Source organism: Plecotus auritus (genome assembly GCF_963455305.1).
Source record: "Plecotus auritus genome assembly, chromosome: 2".
Lineage (NCBI taxonomy): Eukaryota > Metazoa > Chordata > Mammalia > Chiroptera > Vespertilionidae > Plecotus > Plecotus auritus.
The window spans coordinates 58,016,196-58,030,175 of NC_137771.1; the positions used below are offsets into that span (position 1 = coordinate 58,016,196).

At 39.7% G+C, this 13,980-nt stretch overlaps 1 protein-coding gene across 1 annotated transcript in view; it reads right to left on the reverse strand.

Moving 5' to 3' along the window:
- Positions 1 to 13,980, reverse strand: part of PIGK (phosphatidylinositol glycan anchor biosynthesis class K) — a 116,912-nt gene that overhangs the window by 25,063 nt on the left and 77,869 nt on the right. Inside the window, exon 10 of the mRNA XM_080656546.1 lies at positions 8,335 to 8,419. Coding sequence (XP_080512672.1) covers positions 8,335 to 8,419 — 85 coding nt within the window. The remainder of the gene's footprint in view (positions 1 to 8,334; positions 8,420 to 13,980) is intronic.

The window sequence follows — 13,980 nt, forward strand, 5'->3', positions numbered from 1 at the left end:
CTCCGTCTCCCCCAGGACATGGGGCAGGTGGACATGAGGCTTCTGCTGTTGTCTGCGGCCTGGGATCAGGGGGCAGGTGGCTTCTTCGTCTCCCAGGCTGCAGCCAGCCTCAGGTGCTGGCTCCCAACTTCTCTGACCCCCACAGGCCCAGAGTGGCAGGGGGGCGGGGCTGCCACCATGGTTTCAGGTTAATTTGCATACTCACTCTGATTGACTGGTAGCGTAGCGGAGTGATGGTAATTTGCATGTTTCTCTTTTATTAGTGTAGATAATTGAAACTTTGTAGCCTTGAGCAGAGCCAAGACTCCTACTTGCTCCATGGCCACAGCCATTTTTGTTGGCATTTATTTATCTTCTATAATTGAAACTCCGTAGCCTTGAGTGGAGGGGTGTGCAGAAAGCTTGGCTTCCTCTATTGCCGGGGGCAACCCAAGCCTCCTGTTCGCTCCTTGGCCGCAGCCATCTTGGTTGGGTTAATTTGCATACTCGCTCCTGATTGGCTGGTGGGCGTGTGAGTGTAGAGGAGTGATAGTTAATTTGCATATTACTCTTTTATTAGATAGGATATATCCCATTCATTTATTTTTGCTTGTATTCCCCTTCCCTATGGGGTCAAATTCACAAAGCCCTGTCAGACACCACGGTCCATAAATGTAGTACCTATGTTCTCGTCTATGTATTTAATTGTATCAGGTCTTATATTTAGGTCTTTGATCCATTGAGTTAAATTTTTTGTACAGTGTCAAATAGCAGTCTAGTTTCATTCTTTTGCATGTGACTTTGCAATTTTCCCAGCACCATTTATTGAAGAGGGCTTTCTTTTCTCCATTGTATGGGTTTTTATGGCTCCTTTATTGAGAATTAATTACTCACATACATGTGGGTTTATTTCTGAGCTCTCAGTTTTGTTTCACTGGTCTGTGTGTCTGTTTTTCTTCTGCCAATACCATATTGTTTTGATTATTGTAGATTTGTAGCATGATTCTTGTTCGATTGTGGCCTTTTTTTTTTTTTCATTCTGGAACATTTTACTGTCTTTGTATTTTTTTACTCTTCTAAAATTTCAAAATGATAGTCCCTGGCATTGGGTCTATTTGTTTTAAAGTATATTTAGTAAACCATGAGTTCTGGAAAAATTTAATGTATTATTTAATATAGCCTCCCTTCATTTGTTTCTGTCCTCTTTTTCCAGTACTTTTGTTAGTCAGATGCTGAATTTCATCAATTATTGTCTAAAACTGTGAAGGATCTGAAATGTTATCTTGCTTCCTAAGTAACAAGTTGGCCTGGAAGTTTCATAGATACAGGCAGAATACATGAGACTCCCGGGTTAGAGACAAAGAACTGTACTATGCATGGCAGCCTGAGCTTCACATCTGTGCCAGTTCTCCTTGCCCTCCAAGTCCCATGGGGACAATGTAGTGGCAGGATTAGGTAGAAGCTATGTATACAGTAAGTTTTTGTAACAGACAAAGAATCCCCAGATTAGGAAATGCTAAATATTTTATAAGAGGCCACAAAAAATCTGTCTAATCTTTGCCCTGGAGGAAGACATTATCTTTACTAAAGGCCCAGTGCACGAAATTCGTGCATGGGAGGGGATGAGGAGATCACTCAGCCCAGCCTGCACCCTCTTGCAATCCGGGACATCCCTCTCACAATCCAGGACCGCTGGCTCCTAACTGCTCACCTACCAGCCTGATCACCCCTAACCACTCTGCCTGCTTGCCTGATCACCCCTAACCCCTCTGCCTGACTGCCTGATCGCCCCTAACTGCTCGCCTGCTTGCCTGACCACCCCTAACCCCTCTGCCTGCCTGCCTCATCACCCCTAACCACTCGCTTGCCTACCTGATTGCTCTTAACTCCTCTGCCTGCCTGCCTGATCACCCTAACCACTCACTTGCCTGCCTGATAGCCCCTAACTGTTCACCTGCCTGCCTGATGACCCCTAACCACTCTGCCTGCCTGCCTGGTCACCCCTAACTGCTCGCCCTGCCTGATTGTCCCTAACCACCTCTGCCTTGGCCCCTGCCATGGCAGATTCATCCAGAAAGATGTCCGGAATAACATCCAGAAAGTCGTTCAGCTGTCCAGTCTAATTAGCAAATTATGCTTTTATTATTATAGATTACTAGAGGCCCGGTGCACGAAATTCATGCACGGAGGGTGAGGGAATGTCCCTCGGCCCAGCCTGCACCCTCTCCAATCTGGGACCCTTTGAGGGATGTCCGACTGCCCGTTTAGGCCCGATCCCTCTCACAATCCAGGACTGCTGGCTCCCAACTGCTCGCCTGCCTGCCTTCCTGATTGCCCATAACCGCTTCTACCTACCAGCCTGATCACCCCCTTACCACTCCCCTGCCAGTCTGATTGATGCCTAACTGTTCCCCTACCAGCCTGTTTGCCCCTAACTGCCCTTCCCTGCAGGCCTGGTCACCCCTAACTGCCCTCCCCTGCAGGCCTGGTCACCCCTAACTGCCTTCCCCTGCAGGCCTGGAGCTCCCCAACTGCTCTCCCCTGCAGGCCTGGGTCTCCCCCAACTGCCCTTCCCTGCAGGCTTGATCGCCCCCAACTGCCCTCCCTTGCAGGCCTGGTCCCTCCCAACTGCCCTCCCCTGCTGGCCATCTTGTGGTGGCCATCTTGTGTCCACATGGGGGCAGCCATCTTTGACCACTTGGGGGCAGCCATCTTGTGTGTTGGAGTGATGGTCAATCTGCATATTACTCTTTTATTAGATAGGCTAGAGGCCTGGTGCATGGGCGGGGACAAGCTGGTTTGCCCTGAAGGGTGTCCCGGATCAAGGTGGGGTTCCCTTGGGGTGTGGGGTGGCCTGGGCGAGGGACCTGTGGTGGTTTGCAGGCCGGCCACACCCCCCAGCAACCCAAGCAGAGGCCCTGGTATCTGGGATTTATTTAACTTCTACAATTGAAACTTTGTAGCCTGGAGCGGAGCCAAGCCTCCTGCTCGCTCTGTGGCAGCAGCCATTTCTGTTGGGATTTATTTATCTTCTATAATTGAAACTTTGTAGCCTTAAGCAGAGGCCAAGACAGGCCAGGGCTGCAGAAACTTGGCTTCCTCCATCGCCAGGGGCAACCCTAGCCTCCTGCTCTCTCCAGCTCCGTGGCTGCCGCCATTTTTGTTGGGATTTATTTATCTTCTATAATTGAAACTTTGTAGCCTTGAGTGGAGGCCTGGGCCCGCCAGGGTGTGTGGAAAGCTTGGCTTTCTCCACCGCTGGGGAAACCCAAGCTTCCTTCCTGCTCTCTCCGTGGCTGCAGCCATCTTGGTTGGGGTTAATTTGCATACTTGCTCCTGATTGGCTGGTGGATGTGGCTTGTTGGCGTGGCTTGTGGGTGTAGCAGAGTGATGGTCAATTTGAATATTACTCTTTTATTAGATAGGACACTACACAGTAAGCAAATCTGCCCTTTGTTCCTGGGGGAGTCACTATTTCCATCTTCCAAGACTGTTCAGTATACAAACATCTTCGACAAGATAATCCAGAATAAATACCTGTCAGTGACTCTGTCACAAGATATGACTTTAGAATTACAAGAGACTCTAACAACAGGTATTCCTCCAATTTTCCTTCTCTTTGTCTTTTTGTCCCACCTTTTGAGAGATTTCCTCAACTTTGTCTTCAAAACTTTCTACTGAAATTTTTATTTCTACTTTCATAATTTCAATTTCTAAGAGCTATTCCTTGTTTTCTGAATATTCTTTTTTTTGTATAGTATCCTGTTTCATAAATAAAATATTTTCTCATTTCTTTCAGAAGTGGTAGTGGCAGTGGTTGTGATGATGATGATGATGATTTCTTCAGTGACTGGCATTATCTGTATTTGCTAATTTGCAAATTTTCATTTGCTTATTTTGATCTTTGTCTTTCATAATGAAGATATTCCCTAAAAGTCTGATGATTCTTGGTTGTATTTTCATAGTTAAGAGAAAATTAAAACACTGATCAGAAGATTTTTATGCATTATTAGCAGCACTTGTCAACTACTGGGCTTCTAGTGGGGCAAACAGACTGAGACACGGCTATTAAACTAGGGTATTACAAATGTCAAAATGTGCATTATTTTTCTATTAGGCTAGTATTTCCAGGGAGGATGAGTGTCTGCCTGAGATACCTAGTGCCTGCTTCTCCAGGATTCTGCAGTAAAAATTGGCTCATTCTTACAGGTCTCCCCCATAATGGAAGTTAGGGTTCAGCTCTTTCACTCTAAGTTGGTTACCACTTGTTCAACTACTTTTCTTCTAATTTTTGTTGCTTCTTATCTGCTATTCTCTCCTCTTCCATTTTCTTTGTCTTTTGGGGTTTATATATTTTTATGTCTTCATGGTCATTTTATTGGGGATTTTCAGGAAGGAGAATACACATGTGTATTCATTCAGCCATGTTAATATATTTTCATACTTATTTATATCTTTTCATACTTTGTTACAAATTTCCATATTGTCTTCAATTTGTATAATTTACACTCCTCTCTAATAGAATGTGCACTTTATCATTACTGAGTATTATCACTTTTCATATCTTTGCTAATCAAAGAGATTTTTTCAAATGATACTTTATGACTAAAATGAACAATTCTTAGCTTATTAATGAATATTAACATGTTTTCATCAGTTTATTAGACATATTTATTTTAATTTTTAAGGTATATGTAAGTTCTTTGATTCTTCCCATTAGGGTGTTAGGTTTTCTTCTTATCATTCTCTGAAATGATATTGTGAGAAAACCAGTATTCCACTTTGACATTTGCCTTTTTAGTTTGATGCACAGAAGCTTTACATTTTTTACAAAGTCAAATATATCCATTTTTCTTTGTAGTTTCTGCTATTATTTTTATGCTTAGAATGTCCTTATACACATATATTTACCAATATACTTTTTTAATTATTTTGGTATTTTCCATATTTTGCATAGATCTACAATCCATTTAGACATTTTATATGTGTTATAAAGCAAGAATCTAATCTTTTATCCCAAAATAATCAATTGTTCCAACATCATTTAATGACTAGTCCTTAATTTCTCACTGATCTGTAATGTGATCTTTATCACTGATATAATCCACACACATACTGGGGTTTCTAGGTTAGCTAAGTGATCTGTATCAACTAGACAGAGGGGTATTCACATTGTTTCCAATTTGTTGTGGTCACAAGTAAGGCTGATATGAATATCATTGTACTACGATTCTTATATATTAGTTCTTTTACTTATATGTTAGTGGTACATGCTAGATACTCATGAATGGATAGGATCCACTGGGTTGAAGAATATATATATATATTAAATATTGAAAAAGATGTTGCAAGATGGCTTCTAAGAAGGTAAAAATAATTTAGATATCTGCCCAGGTATACAAGTATCTTATTCCTAGCATCTCTGCCAGAAATGAATGATTTTTAACTTTAAAAATACCTTTACTGCAATATAATTCACATACCTTAAGTTCATCCTTTAAGTGTACAACTCAAAGGTTTTAGTATATTTACCAAGCTATGCAATGATCATCATTATCTAGGTTTAGAACATTTTTATCACTCCAAAAAAAATAGAAAGTCTGTATCCATTTAGAAGTCAGTCATTTTTTCCTAACATTAAAACACACACACACACACACACACACACAACTTGTTTCCTTCTAACTAGAATCAATAATTTGGGAAAAATTATACTTTTGTATTAAGTTCCCCATATCATCAAATAATTTAGTATAACTTTCTGTTTATGAAACGTATTATGTTCCCATGATTATTATATATGTCCTTTGGTTTACTTATCAAATTTACTCCTAAGTATTTTATTGTTCTTTTCATTGTTGTGAAAGAAAATGTTTCCTATTTTCATTCTGTGTGTTTATTGCAAAAAAGAGAAGCTATTAGTTTTATTATCTTGTATCTGGCTACCTGGTTTAATTCTATTGTTTATAACTTGGGTCTCATGGGTTTCCTAGATGTACAATCATATTTGCTAGGACCCCTAAAACATAGTTAATAATTTGGCAATATAAAATAGCAATAAGCAGAATCTTGTCTAACTCCTGCTAATAAAATGCAGTCTGAGTAACATACACAAGATATTAATTACTCAGTTGACTAAGACCCATTTCTCCCCTATTTCTTAAGTTGCTCCTCACGTTACAGCCTTCACCCCTGCTCCTCCTTTCTAGCAGCTTCTAAACTGCTACTAATGGAAGGCCCTGATTCTGACTCCTGGGTAGTAGAGAAAAGAAGTGCTCCTGACTCTCAGGATACCATTACAAATACCTATCAATCCATTCAGATGCATGCATACATGGTACAAGGCAAGATGCTGAAAGGAATATCAAGAATGTCCAGAAAGACAGTCAAGTAGGAGATAGAAAACATGAATAAATAACATTACTTCAAATAGAAATGACACATGTGCTCCAAAATATGAATAGATAAATCATGTGTCAAGATTAGAGGAAAATAGTTACTACAGTATAAAAATAGTTTCAAGTGGAGGTTAGATATATGCTATAATAATACTATAATTTACATATGTTACAGATTAAAAAGCTTTTGTGGGATTGGCTGAACCTAATTATCATATGCATTTAGGGGGAAAAGTTGCTGTCAAATAATCCACTTATAAGTGAATTTCTAGCAACATAACTCATGTTTCTTAACAACAGACAATGGTAACAGTCCCAAAGTTGTAGTATTGACTGTAAAGGGAAGTAGCAAGAGGAATAGATGAGAGTCTGGTTTAACAATGACCTTTCCTGATTACCCCTTGAGAACAGAAGTAATTTTATTCAATAAAAATAAAAGAAAATGAATCCCTACCATGCAAATTTCTTAAAAATCAGAATTTTTTATTAATTCAAGCACTATAGAATTATAATTATAATGTTCATAATTCAGTGCTTACATTAATACAGCTTTTTATACTGCAAAAAATATGATAAAAATTCTCATCAGGGTCAAGAATTTTCATCTTTGAATTCATACAGTCTATAACAGCAAAATGCAGTTGTTACATAAACCATAGTTTATTGGATCTTCCCTGCTATAAAATATGACTGATATTTCATTTATCAACCATCTTAAAGGTTAGTTCTTGCTTCCTGTTTCAGATTTTATTATAGGTGAACTGGTCTGGGCAGCATCTATTTACCTATTCTGAGCAAACCACAAACTGTTTCATTGCTCACTCTTACTGTTAAGAACATATTGACTTGCTCCTGCTCTGCTCTTTAATTCATTTATGCTGAGAGTCAGGCATGAAGACAGAATTTTAAATGTGACATTTGCAGGCTGTTAGGTCACTTAGGCTCTGACAACTCTAGGGAATTCCTGACATATAAACAGGACCTGATTACCAAGCACAGGTAGGCTTCCCCAAAGGGGCAAATTTCTGACCATTTTTTATAATGTCTCACAGAATTTTAATATTAAATTTTAATGTCAATGTAAAGATCTCTATAGCCAACACTTTAAAGTAAAAGCCTGTTTCTTTTAATAAGTTCAAATTGGCACGTCTTCTAATCAACCTATATCAGCTAAATAAAAACTCTTGCGATTAACAAAGACATATAGAAAGACTTATAATAATACATTCATTAAAATTCTAAAAATTTCTGACCTCCAAGGGCTTTTAATATTTTCTATTATCTATAGATTCTGAAAATTCTGATAAGTCTAAAGGCCATAACTCTTGTCAACAGACCATTTCAAATTCTTATATTCTAGCCCAGCAAGGCAGACTTTAAATGCTGTCAAAATCACAGTACAAAATGTAAGTTTAAATACTTATCACACTGCCTTTTCTAAAATTACAGCTATGTAGAAGAGATGAGAGTCATTATAATTGGAAATGAAAAAACTGCCCACATGACATCTAAAATTACACTTCCCAAGAGTTGATAATGGGGTGGTATAGAAAAAGTAGGGAAATAGTGTTTTCTCATTTTAGCTAGTCAAAAAAATTACACCAAATTATATTTTTTCAACTCTTTTCCCTTGTCAGTAAGTAATAAGTACTATATACAATGGTTCAAATGAAAGTTTACTGAAATTAAGTCTTATTGTTAAGTAATGCACAAAAGATAATTCTGATTTTACCCTGTATTTTATATAAGTAAGAATTCTACTGTTACACAGCAAGCAGCCATTTAATATTGTGCTTTGAAAAAGACTCCCAACTGTAATAGGTGGAGTCTAAACAGGGATAGACGGCCTGAAATGCCTTCAGCAATAGCACACTGATTCTGAAAAACCTAACAAAAGCAATTACTTTTCAGAGATTAAAAAACTTGTTTCTTTAAAAAGAATAAACTGGAAGCAAACCTGGTGTATTATCTGAGCTACAGGAAGTTGTTCAACATATTTCAGGGGTTCTATTAGTTCCTCATCCATCCAGTCTTCCTTATCTCTGGAAAAAAAGGAATTAAAAGACACAAAGTGAAGGTAAATACTACTTTTAAATATGTCAAATATTTAAATATGTCAAATATAAAATATATTAAAATATACAGTTAATATTTTTGAAATAGTCAGTATTTGTCAAAAATCTATGAAAAACCACCTAATGGTAATTTTAAAATTAGACAACTATAAATGCATTCACATTGCATTTAATTACTATGTAATAAGAGTAGCTAACATCACCTAATAGTCTCAGATCCTATTTTTCACTCTAAGACTTAAAAATGTCTAAGAACTCTCTGTTTGTAGGGTGTGGTTGTTATCATAGTAAAGGCCTTCAAAAGCTGTGCTCCAATCATGTTCAAGCCTCATCACTAGCAACTCCTTCCGTCTGTACAATTCTGTTTTTTCATCCATATCCAACCACCCACCAATGGGTCTTGCAGTTCCTGGACTCTGATTTTCTCCACTATTTCTCATTTGACCAACACCAATTTCTTCTTTATTTACTCTTCTTTCAAACATAATAATTTATTTAAACCCATCTAGGTACAATTTTTATCTCCTTAAAGACAAAAACCATGTCTTATTCTTCTTTGTAGTATATCCAATGTTTACCATATTATAGTCAACAAATATGTGCTGAAGGAAAATATGAATAAAATAAAGACAATAATAACTCTATGACAGGTTATTTTGTATGAAAATCTTTTATTTAATATCTACATTTATGATAAGATGCAAAGTTGACATAATAACATATGCAGTATAAAATAGTAAAGTGGAGAAGAGGAATAAAAACCAAATTTCCCCAAATGAAGAGAATTTGAAAAGATATTTTAAAATAACTATTGACCTTTTTCAAAATAGCAAATAAACATATTTCAAAACAATAAGACTTCAACATATTTAAAAGTTCCTTTTATCTTTTTTCTTTGCAAATTACACATCAACTTATCAACTTAAAAATTAAATTTTAAAAATTGAAACCTTGAATTATCTTGAAAAATAATCAAACAAGAGTGGTCCAAATCTCTACAGCTAATGAGAAATCTGGAATCTCTCTCAAGAACCCCTATGCTGTACATCTGAAACTAACACATAATTATGTTGAATGTAAACTGTAAATAAAAAATAAAATTAAAAAAGACAAATAAGGACAAAATTTTGGATATAGTTTCAGAATTTAAAGAACTTCTTAACTATGTAAATAATCTGAATATATGTGGCATAATTAGCATGAAAATAATTAATTTGGGGGAACTTCTAAGAGTCTCACTAATGATGAAAAACTTAGTCTCAAAACAATGTTTCATAGAAACAGAAAGTAGAATAATGGCTGCCAGGAGCAAAGGAGGGGAGAATAGGGAGTTATTATTTAACTAGTGGCCCTGTGCACGAATTCGTGTACATTGAGAGAAAATTAATTAGAAGAAATATTTTAATATCGCTATTCGCCCTTTATAATAGAAGTGCCAACCAAATTCACGATTGACAATGGCAGATCCAAATAGATGCGTGCGATTGGCACCAGTGAGAGCTTTATATGCATCACACATGCGCAAGTCAACTTAGCTTTTTATAGATATAGAATAAACTTGCTGAATTAGACCTGCTTTCTGATTTAGCTAAACTTTTTCCAGCCCAGTGAAGCACCCCAATCTCTCTTTCAGGTAACTGTCAGCAACACAGCAAATATCAACACAAAGCAAATTATTATTGTAGATCACACAGGGAGAACTAAGGGTAAAATATTTAACTGCAGCAGTGTTTGACTATATTCTGTGCAGTGAGAAAACCTGAAGTCATTTTCAAGGCCCACCATTACTTACTTCTTTTCAGTCGGGTCAAGTTTTTAAGCTTTCTAAATCTCCGTTTTCTGGCTAATGAATAGAAAATAGGATTCCACCGAGTCTCCTATCTACCTACTCCAGGACTTCTGTGAGGATCTGCGGGAAGCCACTGCTTGCCAATACTGTCAGTGCACCAAGGAACACAGAAGCTCAATGGACCTTGGGCATTAGCAGGGCTGATGCTAAGCACCTAGTGTTGAGATAGTGGTGGCTCAAGTAATTCCCTAACCTGGTAATCCTTTTACTGTTTACCAAACTTTACCTTTGATATGCCTATATGCACTGCTAGAGGGCAAGGTTGTATCTAAAACTGAATAAAAGCAGATGGGACCAAGTTTCAGTGTGTCTCTTCAAGAAAGAGGCTCCACCTGGCCCCTAATGCCTTCTAAATTCATATTTCTTGTATAGCATTTTCATTTGTGCGTCGGTCCCTCCATTAGATCCTGAACCCTAGCCATGCAGGTCACAGCAAGAATCAAATGAGCTGAGGCATGGGAAAAGGCTTCACAGACATTTGGTTAACATGTGAAATGTTTCCACCTGGCTATAAAGCAAGTCGTGTTCCTGGGCTAAAGAAACTCCAAGGAGGCTAGACGTCACTAGGGAGAGGAAGCCAGGCATTGCTACATGATGTCATTACCCGGTGCCCAAAGCAACCATTTCTGGGCTGGGCTGTGGGCTGCATTTTGCAGCATGGGGTCTTGGCAGCATTGGCTGCGATTTGGTGGGCTGTCACTCTGGCGTGGTGGCAGGGCCTGTGTCCCACTTGGGGGAAGCCAAGTGTTGCTTTGTGGGTGCCAGGTCCACGGTGCTGTTTCTCTGTGCGTGTCACAGCAGCTCCTGCATTGAGCGTCTGCCCGCTGGTGGTCAGTGCACATCATAGCAACCAATTGGATGGTCAGACACTTAGCATATTAGCCTTTTATATAAATATAGACTAGTGGCCCAGTGCACAAAATTCATGCATGGGGGGGCGGGGCTGTCCCTCAGTCCGGCTTGCAACTTCTCCAATGTGGGACTCCTCAGGGGATGTCTGACTGCCGGTTTAGGCCCGATCCCTAAACCAGCAGTCGGACATCCCTCTCACAATCTGGGACCACTGGCTCCTAACCACTCACCTGCCTGCCTGCCTGACCGCCCCTAACCACTCTGTCTGCCAGCCTGCTCGCCCCCAACTGACCCCCCTTGCCGGCCTGCTTGCCCCCAACTTCCCCCCACTGCCGGCCTGCCTGCTTGCCCCCAACTGCCCCCCCCCCGCTGGCCTGATCACCCCCAACTGCCCTCCCCTCCTGGCCTGATCGCCCCAACCACCTCTGCCTTGGCCCTGCCACCATGGCTTTGTCCAGAAGGATGTCCAGAAGATCTCCCAGAAGGTCTTCCAGTCTAATTAGCATACTATCCTTTTATTAGTATAGATAGAGGCCTGGAGCATGGGTGGGAGCTGGCTGGTCTGCCCCAAAGGGGGTCCCGGATCAGGGTGGGGGGCCTTTTGGGGGGTGGGGCCAGCCTGGGCAAAGGGCTGATGGCCATTTGCAGGCCAGTCACATCCCCATCAGGGTGGGGGTCCCCGCTGGGGGCCGTGGCTGAGGGCTGTTTTAATGCTGGCCACACCCCCATTAGGGTGAGGGTCCCCGATGGGGGGTGTGGCAGGCCTGGGCGAGGGGCTGAGGGCTGTTTGGGGGCAGTTTCCAGGCTGGGCAAGCCCCCGACTTTGTCCGGAAGGATGTCCGGAAGATCTCCTGGTCTAATTAGCATATTACTTTTTTATTAGTATAGATGGTTAGAGTTTCAATATTGAAAGATTTAAAAGAGTTCTGGAGATGGATGGTGGTGATGGCTACATAATAATGTTAATGTACATAATGCCACTGAACCGTACACTTAAAATGTTTTTTGTTATGTATATGTTATGGCTGAATTGTGCCCTCCTCTAATTTGTAGGTTGAAGCCCTAATCTTGAGTACCTCAGAATGTGACTATATTGGGAGAAAGGGTCTTTAAAGAGGTCATTAAGGTTAAAATGAGTCATTATGGTTGGGCCCTAATCCAATATAATAGTGTCCTTATATGAAGAGCAGACTAGAACAGAGACAAGTAAAGACCACATGAAGATACTGGGGTACTAGGCCATCTATAAATCAAGGAGAGGCCTTAGAAGAAACCAGTCCTGCCAACACCTTGATCTTGGACTTCCAGCTTTCAGAATTATGAGGAAATAAAATTCTGTTGTTTAACATGTTAAGCGCCAAGCCTGTTTTGTCTTCCTTTCCGTTTAGCCCACAATATCTGATTTCACCAATATGCTGGAGGCCGGAGACTGACAAGGTCCAAACGGAAAGTATAGTGTCAGTCACTGGTGACTGACATGGCGCTTAAGGTGTTAAACTATCATCTGTAGTATTTTGTTATGGGAGCCCTAGCAAAGTACTACAGCAAGCATGTCAAACTCGTGGCCCACGGGCCGCATGTGGCCCACAACGAATATTTTTGTGGCCCAGCCAATATAATGGTATGTAAGAACCGTTTTAATAAAAATTTTGTAACTTAATACTGTTATACATAATCTATATATATAAAAACCTAATATGCTAAGTGTCCGACCATTTGACCATTCGCTATGACACGCACTGACCACCAGGGGGCACACACTCCAACCAGTAGGTTAGCTTGCTGCTGGGGTCTGGCTGATCGGGACCAGGCAAGGCAGGCTGGACATGCCCTGGAATCCTCCCACAGTCCCTCCCCGGCCCTGATCTTGCACCGGTGGGGTCCCTCAGCCTGGCCTGCACCCTCTCACAATCCAGGACCCCTCAGGGGGTGTCAGAGAGCTGGTTTTGGCCCAATCCCTACAGGCCAGGCTGAGGGACCCCACCAGTACACAAATCCGTGCACCAGATCACTAGTTATTAATAACAAACGACAACATTCGCCAATGACTGATTACCATAATCATGTTACATTCATTTCCCTTATGCGCCTTATGTTCAGGCGCACCATTTCTTTCCACTAATACTAGCAGCGAATATTTTAGCAGCCAATTGCCATGTCATTAGTCTTGTACTGACTTGTTTGGCATGTGCAACAGGAAATATTTTGCTTTCGGAGAACAAGAAAAATAGGTTTATTTGCATTACGCTTATTAATTTGTGCAGTTTTTCAGTGTCTGGTAAGTTAATGTTCAAGAAAAAATATTAATTTTTATTAAAATGTTTTATTATTTTATGTTAACAATTACTAATTTATTTCAGCCCTTTGTATTTAGCATGTCTCTATTGAAATAAACCTATGTTTCTATAAAAATTGAAGCTTTTGTTTTTTTGTGGCCCACATAAACTTAAACCTTATTTATCTGGCCCATGCTAGCCTTTGAGTTTGACATGCTTGAACTACAGTATAGTATATTTTACCACAGTAAAATAAAATATTCATTGACAAAAGGAAACATTATTTTAAAACATTTCACAATATATATTTTAAAAGTCTATCTACATTTTTAGGTATATAAAACACATACCAAGCAACAAATGGAAAATAGATATATTGAGTATCATCAAAATTTGAAAGTTGTATGCTTCAAAGGACACTAACAAAAAAGTAAAAAACAGCAACAACAAAAACAGAGAGAAAAGTTTTGCAAATCATATATCTGAAAAAGGATCTGTACCAAGCACATATAAATAACTATTATAATGCATAATAAAAAGCTAAATAATCC